Source organism: Sinocyclocheilus rhinocerous, unplaced genomic scaffold (genome assembly GCF_001515625.1).
Source record: "Sinocyclocheilus rhinocerous isolate Xijiao unplaced genomic scaffold, SAMN03320098_v1.1 scaffold1870, whole genome shotgun sequence".
NCBI lineage: Eukaryota > Metazoa > Chordata > Actinopteri > Cypriniformes > Cyprinidae > Sinocyclocheilus > Sinocyclocheilus rhinocerous.
In genome coordinates, this window is record NW_015664009.1 from 847,775 (window position 1) to 858,691 (window position 10,917).

At 34.9% G+C, this 10,917-nt stretch overlaps 1 protein-coding gene across 8 annotated transcripts in view; it reads left to right on the forward strand.

Moving 5' to 3' along the window:
• The first annotated feature begins 2,418 nt into the window (after positions 1 to 2,418).
• LOC107729110 (phosphatidylinositol-binding clathrin assembly protein-like) overlaps positions 2,419 to 10,917 on the forward strand; it is an 18,027-nt gene continuing 9,528 nt past the window's right edge. For 3 of the 8 annotated variants that reach the window (XM_016539480.1, XM_016539482.1, XM_016539485.1), the window contains exons 1-11: positions 2,419 to 3,013; positions 5,086 to 5,228; positions 5,345 to 5,420; positions 5,794 to 5,896; positions 6,238 to 6,331; positions 6,487 to 6,598; positions 7,587 to 7,693; positions 7,779 to 7,820; positions 9,242 to 9,253; positions 9,394 to 9,479; positions 9,667 to 9,790. In XM_016539480.1, the coding sequence (XP_016394966.1) occupies positions 2,884 to 3,013; positions 5,086 to 5,228; positions 5,345 to 5,420; positions 5,794 to 5,896; positions 6,238 to 6,331; positions 6,487 to 6,598; positions 7,587 to 7,693; positions 7,779 to 7,820; positions 9,242 to 9,253; positions 9,394 to 9,479; positions 9,667 to 9,790 (1,029 nt within the window). In that variant the 5' untranslated portion in view covers positions 2,419 to 2,883. The remainder of the gene's footprint in view (positions 3,014 to 5,085; positions 5,229 to 5,344; positions 5,421 to 5,793; positions 5,897 to 6,237; positions 6,332 to 6,486; positions 6,599 to 7,586; positions 7,694 to 7,778; positions 7,821 to 9,241; positions 9,254 to 9,393; positions 9,480 to 9,666; positions 9,791 to 10,917) is intronic. The other 5 variants (XM_016539483.1, XM_016539486.1, XM_016539487.1 and 2 more) reach the window with 3 other exon arrangements.

A 10,917-nucleotide genomic window follows, 5' to 3' on the forward strand; every position in this document is an offset into this window, starting at 1 on the left:
CATTACTCCAGTCTTCAGTGTCACATGATCCTTCAGAAATTATTCTAATATGCTGATTTGATGCCAAATAAACATTTCTTCTTATTATCAGTGTTGAAAACAGTTGTGTTGCTTAATATTTTTGTGGAAACCATGATACATTTTTTTTTTTTCAGGATTCTTTGATGAACAGAAAGTTCAGAAGAACAGCATTTATTTGAAACATAAGTTAATGCTGAAACAGCATTGATTTGAATTTTTGTATCATTATAAATGTCTGTAACTGTCATTTTTTAAAATCAATTTAATGCATCCTTGCTGAATGTAAGTTACATTGCTTTAGAATAATAACCCTTAAAATAATCACCCTTCTTCAAAATAACTTTTCCACAGAAGAAAGAAGGTAATGTGAAAATGTTTGAGTTTTTAAATTTTTTTTTTTTTTTACTGTATTTAAAACAAATAAATGCCTTGATGAGCAAAGGAAACTTTATTCAACAACATGAAAAAATCTTAATTATTCCTAACGTTTGACCCATAGTGTACTGAGGGACAGTGGACATTAATTGTACTTAACTATATATGAAACATAAAAACAAGACATGTATCACACAGACACACACACACACACACGTTTACTTAGCTGTCTAAATGGGGACATTACATAGACTTCTATTGTTTTTATATACAGATAGTTATACACTTTTTAACCTAAACCCACCCCTACCCCTAACCCTACCCCTCACAGAAAACTTTCTGCATTTTTACAATTTAAAAAAAAAAATTTGTTTGACAAAGTGTAAAAAAACTCATTTTTACAAAAAAACACTGTTTTACAAATGAGGACGTCCCCAAATGGAGGGTTTTGGTGATTTTGTCAGATTTTGCTCACTTTTGGGTACAAATTTGTCACCAAAATATGGTTAAGTAGGTACACACACACACACTCATATTGGTATATGTGGTTTACAGGGACTCTCCATAGGCGTAATGGTTTTTATACTGTACAAACTGCATTTTATATCCCCTTACCCTGTCACAGAAAACTATTATATTACTATTAACTATTATATTAACTATTAACTATAATAATAATAATAATAATAATAATAAATAAATACCGTTTAGTATGTTTTTAAAGCCATTTGGTTTAGGAAGACACAGGAAGCGTCCTCCTAAAAAAAGTTCACTTTGTAATACCAATGTCATACACATTTGTGTCCTCATAAACCATATAAACCTGTAAAAACTACGTGAAAAATAGGTCTTCTTTTCATATTTCACATCCTATGCGTTATGTCATGATGAGTATATTTGTCAGTAAATATGTGACTCTGGACCACAAAACCAGTCATAATTTATACATAATCTGAAAGCTGAATAAATAAGCTTTTCATTGATGTGGTTTGTTAGGATCGGACAATATTTCGCCGAGATACAACTATTTGAAAATCTGGAATCTGAGGGTGCAAAAAAAATCTAAATATTGAATAAATACCGTTTAGTATGTTTTTAAAGCCATTTGGTTTAGGAAGACACAGGAAGCGTCCTCCTAAAAAAAGTTCACTTTGTAATACCAATGTCATACACATTTGTGTCCTCATAAACCATATAAACCTGTAAAAACTACGTGAAAAATAGGTCTTCTTTTCATATTTCACATCCTATGCGTTATGTCATGATGAGTATATTTGTCAGTAAATATGTGACTCTGGACCACAAAACCAGTCATAATTTATACATAATCTGAAAGCTGAATAAATAAGCTTTTCATTGATGTGGTTTGTTAGGATCGGACAATATTTCGCCGAGATACAACTATTTGAAAATCTGGAATCTGAGGGTGCAAAAAAAATCTAAATATTGAGAAAATCGCCTTTAAAGTTGTCCGAATGAAGTTCTTAGCAATGCATATTACTAATCAAAAATTAAGTTTGAATATATTTACAGTAGGAAATGTACAAAATATCTTCATGGAACATGATCTTTACTTAATATCCTAATGATTTTGGGCATAAAAGAAAAATCAATAATTTTGACCCATACAATGTATTTTTGGGTAGAAATATACCTTATATATAATATAAGACTGGTTTTGTGGTCCAGGGTCACATATATGATGATTATTTGACACATGATTTCTGATGGTGTTCTTGACCATTTATATATATGCCAAGAACACATTTAAGAACATCCTAAAAACACACCTTCAAAAAATTGACAACATGCTGATGAATAATTGTGAAGACCTGTACAGTCACTTGAAAAATCAGGAACGTGTAAACTGTTGCATTTAATTGCTATTTATCCAAGCATTCAGTCATACTGAGATTTCTAATAAAAAACAATATATATATCAGCCATGTCAACAAGCGGAAATATATCTGAACATATTCTTGATTATCCCTTTATTCCAAGCGCATTTGTAAAGGTGAAGGCGTCTGCCTGATCCAGGATCAGCAGCATCAGCGGCCAGTGTCCCGTATTCCTCCAGCTCTCATGGAACAGCACAGGCCCGCCATTACACTGAATGCCTTCGCTGCTCTTCAATCCTGCGGGCTCACAGAAATAAGACGGGCGACGGCTGAACGGCGGGATTAGTGTCGGGACACGAGAGATGAGTCACGAGCCTTTACAGCGCGCGATTAAAACCCGTAACAATGTAACAATTCGGCGCGAAATATTCTCTAACATCATTTGTGGATTCATCATCGTCTCTCGCAGCGGATAACTGTGTGCAAGGCTTCCCAACTGCCTCCTCTTGTCCGACCAATCTTTGTCTCCCCGTATACTCGTATCGTACGGCAGGAGGTCGACCGGGAACTGTGAACTCTATTTAGTAGCAGCGTGAATTTCAACATTCATACCTATTATTTGATTGTCGGTTGCTGGAAATCTTTGAAGATGTCTGGGCAGAGCATTACAGACAGGATAACTGCTGCTCAGCATAGCGTTACTGGATCAGCCGTGTCCAAAATAGTGTGCAAGGCAACAACTCACGAAATAATGGGCCCTAAAAAGAAGCATTTGGACTGTAAGTATTATCAGCTGCGTGTTTAATATGAATTTGCGAAGATGAACGTGTGTAGAGCTGTTGCTTTGATTGTTATGGCTACGATTTTAGGCTATTGTACAATGGACAGGCCCTGGTTGTGCTAAGCTAATGTGCTTAGACAGGCTCCTATGTAATAATATTAGTAAGATTTTGACCTATATTTATGACAAACTGACATGCATCACTTTCAACTGTATTGAAGCAGGACTGTGCATGTGCAGAACTGCTATTTTTATATAAGCAAGAATGAGTGGATTGTCATTAAGTTTGATCCCATAATGCTTTTTAATATAGTTTATGACCTCATGTAAACCTCCTCAGCATTGCCATACTAGTAAATTCTGGTTAAATGTTAATTCCTTATAATGCTCATTGGGCAGAAGTAAATTAGTGCTATTATTTTTCTTGAGCAGCACAGCACAGGCTGTTGTGCATGGGTTATTGTTTCGGGTGTATTTGAATTGTTAGAAGTTCGTTTCGATTTGATTCTCATGTTCATTTGGCATCAGGCAGGTGCTGTCAGTGAACGCTGTGCACCTTCTTTAAGAAGTGCTGGTCTAGTGCCAGTCTAGTAAGTCGGTGCTTGAGAATAGATCTCTATTTACGTCTGATTCAGCCAGGCCTGACTTCTCTTTCATAAAGTTCTTACAGCGTTATAAGACAAGTTATGACATGCTTGAATTATGGTTAACTGAAACTGAGACCATAAAGGCAAACTTGATGTACTTAACTAAAACTGAAATAAAAATAAATACATATAGATAAAAAAAAAAAAAGACAAACACAGCAAAATTACTATAACTTTAAAGTTAAAATGAAAACAGGAAATTTAAAAATTAAAAACGAATTCAAAATATTAATAAAACTAAAATAGCATTTAAAAACTGACATTTCTCTAAATATCTTTTTATGTTCCACAGAAGAACGTCATACAACTCTTACAGTTTTGGGGTTGAACCAACCCTTCAAGTTATAGTATATCACATAAATCATGGTTACTTATGGTTCTTTTAACCCCCAAAAAAGTTGAAATGTTTTCGCCTGATATATCTCTAGCTGTAGAACAGACAAGATCTGATTCTGAACATTTCCGTTGACATGTTTTGTGGTGAGGGCTTTGTTTCTCAGGAGTAGGAGTGACATAACTGGATGAATCAAAGTTGGCGGTGTTCTGGAGGCAGCTGCCTTACACCAAACCAACCAACTAACCAACCAACCACACGACTGAAGTCAACCTAATTCATTCAGAAAGTAGCAGCTCATCAGAAACTGCACTACACCACTGTCTATATGAAGATTACACCACAACTATTTCACTCCCATAAAGCATATTTGCAGAAGTGCAGTGAACATTTTATCTAGAAAGTCCGCTAGAAGAGTTAAGGCTGGAATATACTACACGATTTGTGCCCCGGTTTTCTGCCGATTTACAGTTTAGATAAATCGATACTAGTTGCTGAAAGTCAGAGCCAGTCTGCAGATCTGAGTTGACAGATTTCATAGAAAATCACAGTGTATGATGGTCACAGACTCAGATTTTTTAGCTTCAGACTTTGATTCCATCCAGTCGGAGTTATATCAAACATGTTTTCAGCCGATTTTAGAACACATTGTTTTCATTTGTCACGTGTCTCCTAGCAACAAGGCGCACGTTGTCTGCGTGAGTTTGTTGTATTCAGAATAATTAAGTCTGGTAGTGTACGATCCTCAGTCGTTTAGTGTATGATGGCCAGTTTTTCCTCTGTGACTATTACAAAGTCGGTAAGTGTATGATGCCCAGTGTTTTAAAATCTGTTCAGATTTTCGTGTAGTATATTCCAGCCTTTAGTAGTGGGCTGTGCAATTCCTGTTACATAATCCAGAATAAAGTGCATTTTATATGCAGCAAAGCTTATATATGTGCGCTTTCTGTTTTATGTTATAAATGCATGATAATCCTTTGATTTAATACATTTTAAGCTCTATACCAGTGCAGTCTTTAGACTCAGTTCTTGCCTGTTCACCCAGTTATTAATGTCAGTAGTTAAAGGAAATCTCTGTTTCTGTTGTAGACCTGATACACTGTACCAATGAGATGAATGTGAACATTCCTCAGCTGGCTGACTCTTTGTTCGAGAGGACCACCAGCACCAGCTGGGTGGTGGTCTTTAAGTCTCTAATCACAACACATCACCTCATGGTATACGGGAACGAGGTGCGTGACTGTGGGAGAGCTGTCCACTTTTTAATATTTTTTTGTTTCCATGCGCTAATGAAGATCTGCAAATAAGTCTATGCATTAAACATTTTTTAAAATTATTTTGGTTACAGCGATTTATTCAGTACTTGGCCTCCAGGAACACATTATTCAACCTCAGTAATTTCCTGGACAAAAGTGGCCTACAAGGTACAGTATTGAACTCCTCACAATTACTTCAGGCTCTACAGCAGTTTCATTTTTTTTCCTGTTCTCATCTTTGGATGTATTATTTAAATAGTTGTAAAATATTTTACAACATAGTAATAGATATATAATATGTTAAAATAACATTATAACAATACATAATATGTGAAAATAACATTATTTTCTTTTTTAATTCATGTAATTTGTTTTACAATATTTATAACATTTACTTTTACAGATTTAATTTAACATTTCAAATTCCTATTTTCTGATTGTAGCACTTTTCCTCTGTGATCCTTAAAGCAACTACTCCTTAACATTTTTATGAATAAAATCATTTATTTTTTAACTGTGATATTTATTGGTGTCTCCCTAGGTTACGATATGTCAACATTCATTCGGCGGTATAGTCGATATCTGAATGAGAAAGCGGTTTCATATCGACAGGTGGCATTTGACTTCACAAAAGTAAAGCGTGGGTAGGATATTTTTTTATACATTTTATAAAATGAATTTGAATCTAAAGGTAGTATCTAGTTCCTGCTTTCTTTGGTGTGCTGAATTTGACATTAAGTGCATTATGTAACTCAAACAGTGATTCATTTGACCAGCAAATTGTTCACTCGATACAAAGATTTTAATATTTTTTTGCCTTACCTGTAGTTTTTGTTCTAAATCATTTGAGGGGGATTTGTGCAGCACTAGGTTTGAAGGGCTTGCATTAAGTGCTTGAAGTCATTGTGCTCGATCATCCACTAAACCTCCATGCACTGATCCCCTTAATGTCATTTGACCTATATTTTAAAATCTTTTCCTTAAGGGTGGACGGAGTAATGAGAACCATGAACACAGAGAAGCTTCTTAAAACCATCCCCATTATACAGAACCAGATGGATGCCCTTCTTGACTTCAATGTAAGTTAGAGAGCTGACGGTTGATCTATATACATGCGTGTTCACTGCTAAAAGATGACTTATGAATATATGCAATGAATAGATAGTCTGTATAAGCAAAGCAGTTGTGTGGCATATATATATATATAAAAATATGCTTTTTTGTGTTTGTCCAGGTCAATGCCAATGAACTCACCAATGGGGTTATCAATGCAGCCTTCATGCTTCTCTTCAAAGACTCCATCCGTCTTTTTGCAGCTTACAATGAAGGGATAATAAATTTACTGGGTAGGTCTTTCAAGATGCTTTCATCTAAATTCTAAATAAATAAACAAAATATTGTAGAAATACACTCTCTTCACTTTTTATATGAAATATGCACATTACAGATCTGAGGTAAATATTAGTTTAAAGGAATAGTCACCCAAAAATGCTGAAAATCTACTCACCCTTAGGCCAAATTTGGAGAAATTTACCATTACATCACTTGCTCACCAATGGATCCTCTGCAGTGAATGGGTGCCGTCAGAAGGAGAGTCCATACTGCTGATAAAAACATCACACTAATCCACAAGTAATCCATACAGCTCCTGTCCAATTAACATCTTGTGAAGCAAAAAACTGTAGTAGTAAAGCGTGCTAGTAAGAAACAAACTGATCAAGGCATTTTAACTTTAAACCATTGCTTCTGGCCAAAATAATGCTTCCTTCTTGCTCATTGGTGAGCAAGTGATGCAATGCTAAATTTCTCTAAATCTGTTCAGACAAAGAAACAAATTTATCTATATCTTGGATGGCCTGAGGGTGAGTAGATTTTTAGTAAATTTTCTTTAAATATTCCTATAAGCTCTTAAAATTTGACAAAAGTTTGCGACAGTGGTGCACATGCTCACAAGAAGTTGTACTCACAGTTATGCAGGTTCAAATCTGTTCTGCATTATGTCCTAATTGCATTTCTTCTCTTCCCCCATACTTTCCCCAGTCTACAAAACTCAAAAAAAACAAAAAAAAAACCTTTCTTTGAAAATGTCAAATTCAGTAGCTATTTTTTTATCCTAGTTGCAGATTTAATTTTTATGAAAAAAAGTGATGGTAAGCTATTTTAAAGGGGTCATATGATGCGATTTCAAGTTTTCCTTTCTCTTTGGAGTGTTACAAGCTCTTGGTGCATAAAGAAGATCTGTAAAGTTGCAAAGACTAAAGTCTTTAATTTAAATGCATGCAGATAACAGCATAGTGCTGATTAGTAATGGGTACTTATTCATACCTCTTACAGAAAAGTATTTTGATATGAAAAAAGTCCAGTGCAAAGAGGGTTTGGACATTTACAAGAAATTCCTTACTCGAATGACCCGGATCTCAGAGTTCCTCAAAGTGGCAGAGGTGAGATTCTCATGTGTTGTTCTGGTTAGCAAGTGACTTCATTAAAAGAGCGCTATGTAACATATTTGTTCTACTCACCTCACAGCAGGTGGGAATAGACCGCGGGGACATACCTGACCTGTCTCAGGTGAGACTACACTTTTATTCTTACTATAACACCTGCGCTCGTTCTGCATTATTAACTATCCTGAGTATTTTCTGAAACTGTTATGCTTTCTCTCTTAAATTACTTTCTAACTTAAAGATGCATGCAGGTCATTCGGATGCGCATGTCACTTAAGATTTCTCAGCTTTTCTGTATTAACTTTTCCCTGTCTACAGCAAATAAAGGTGTTATGGGCTCAGTGGAGATTTCAGAATGATAATTATAATAATAGAGATAATAGAATCATGACTTCCACAGCTATGGCAAGTATATTGACTCAGAATATGCAACAGATTCTCACTCAAAAACAGCTGTTTGAGCCATTTTGTGCCATGTGTAAATTTAAAAGAAAACTATATGTCAATATACACTACTGTTCCAAAAATTTGCATGGGGTCAGTAAGATTTTTTAATGTTTTTAAAAGAAATCTCTTAACAAGGCTGCATTTACTTGACCAAAAATACAGCAAAACAGTAATATTGTGAAATATTATTCCAAATTAAAATATCTGTTTTCTATTTTAATCAAATGTAATTTATTCCTGTGATGGCAAAGCTGAATTTTCAGCATCATTACTCCAGTGTCACATGATCCTTCAGAAATCATTCTAATATGCTGATTTTGTCAAAGAAACATGTATCATTATTATCATCTATTTTTGCTGCTCAGTATTTTTGTTGAACGCATGATGCATTTTTTCAGGATTCTTTAATCAATAGAAAGTTCAAAAGAACAGCATGGATTTGAAATAGAAACCTTTTGTAACATTATAAATGCCTACTGTAATTTTTGATAAATTTAATGCATCCTTGCTAAATAAAAGTATTATTTTCTTTAAAAAAATTGAAATCTTGTGATTTTATAGCGAATGTATATTTGTCTTGTTATGCTCAGCTCTAAAATATTTCTGAGGTTATAAATTGCTCTAAATGTAATCTCTATAAAATATTTATTTTTATTGGTATTCTTATTGGTAAAGTCAGTGTAAATTATTGATCTAAAGGAACAATAAACCTGAATATACAGTACAATTACAGCACAGACGCATTTCAGCCAGCAAAATTATGATGAGTATATTCTTGAGAGTATAGTTTCATGATTATAGTAATAATGTAAATTCACCATTGGCATCTATATAGTGACATACAGAGCTCTTAACCAAGCAGCAGTATTCGACACCTTGGGAGTGAGAATGGGTTAGTGTATATGGTAACATGAAAGTCTAAGTCATAATGGCAAATGGTAAACATGGACACATGAAAAGGACAAATTAATATCCAATGCAAATTGCATCATAGCCTTATATAAGAGCAGATTTGAAACTCATGCATTATATGTCTGACCAAGACCACCTTTATATTCTGTATTTCCCTTTATCTTCCCACCTTTTGTCCACCTTCAGTTTACAGTGTGTGTAAGTACTTTTCTGACTCTTTTCTGCACTCCTTTGCACTGTTTAATTCTTATTGCCAATAAGCTATTTACTGTCATTTCACTGTTGACTTGATGCAGTCAGTGCTGTATTGCTGGGTAAATGTTTGTGCTTTCCCTCAGGCCCCCAGCAGTCTTTTGGATGCCCTGGAGCAACACTTGGCTTCATTAGAAGGGAAGAAGGTGAAGGACTCCACTGCCGCCAGCAGGTGGGCCATTCATGTCACATTCAAAGCTGAATACAAATTAATGAGTTCTAACAGATGCATTATGTTGACAGGACTTCATGGATTCTTACTTATAAGAGCTTGTAATGCAGGAGTTCTGTATACTCTAGGTATACATTTCTCTTTCATACTCACTGAAGCCCAATATATCTCTCCCTGACTTTTGTAGGGCAAGCACACTCTCCAATGCTGTGTCATCGCTGGCCAACACTGGCATGTCTTTCACCAAAGTGGATGAAAGGGAAAAGCAGGCAGCTCTGGAGGAGGAGCAGGCACGATTGAAAGCTCTAAAGGTACATTACAGGACACATCAAAAATAATTTCACCCGCCAGAGGAAAGGATTTCCATTATTTTCTGTAAAATTTTGCTCATTTTTCTTTGGTTTATTACAGATTCCTATTTTCTAGTTATATGTGCTCAGTGGTAGAGCATTGCGTTAGCAGCGCAAAAGGTCGTGGGTTCATTTCCCAGGGAACAAACATACTGGTAAAAAAATGTATAGCTTGAATGCACTGTAAGTCGCTTTGGATAAAAGCGTCTGCTAAATGCATAAATTATTATTATTCAATTAATTAAATAATTTTTGTGTGTGTGAATTTGCAGTAAATTCCTGACTAGTTGTTGTACTTTCTAAAAATGCTGCACTTTGAAAATGGCCATGCCTACATTGATTTTTTAAAAAGTAAAACTAAATATAGCATTTTTATTGCAAGGCTGTTTAAATATTGAAATATGAATATTTTGGTCCTAAAATATAGAGAATAATAGTCCTGGCAGTTTTTAATGTACAGTGTCCAACAAAAGCAACCACATTCTACAACCAAATTGACTTCACCATTCAGGTAGTGACAACCTCATTTACAGAAATTCTACGCAGTGTGTGTGGAAACGAACTGAACAACTAGTTGTTAATGACGTATTTAAACGTGTATCAGAGATGTGTCTCCCTTCTGTATGTGCGATGCAAGAAATCACCGTGAACCAGGTGTGATTTGACTCATTAGCGTTAACTAGTGGTGCAACGGATCACAAAACTCACAGTTCGGATCATATTACGGATTTTGAGTCATGGATCGGATCATTTTTCGGATCAGCAAAAAAAAAAAATTTAATTTGTGAAAGCTAACTTTAAGTACTTCTATACCACAGCAAAACAACTAGCTTTAATAAAGTTGGTAATAAAACAAGAACAATTACATAAATTACAAGCATAGATGAATACAACAAAACACAGTTACAAATAAAGTCAGAAACAGTAGCATTGAGGTGCAGAAATGTAATAATTAAGTGTAAAATAACACAATAGTGCTCACTGCACAAGTTAAATTCAGATTAATCTTTGTTAGAGCTCTGGTGTTATTTGATTAGCAGACAGAAACAGGTATTTATTGGCTGCTGTCTCTTTAAGACCAAATGCAC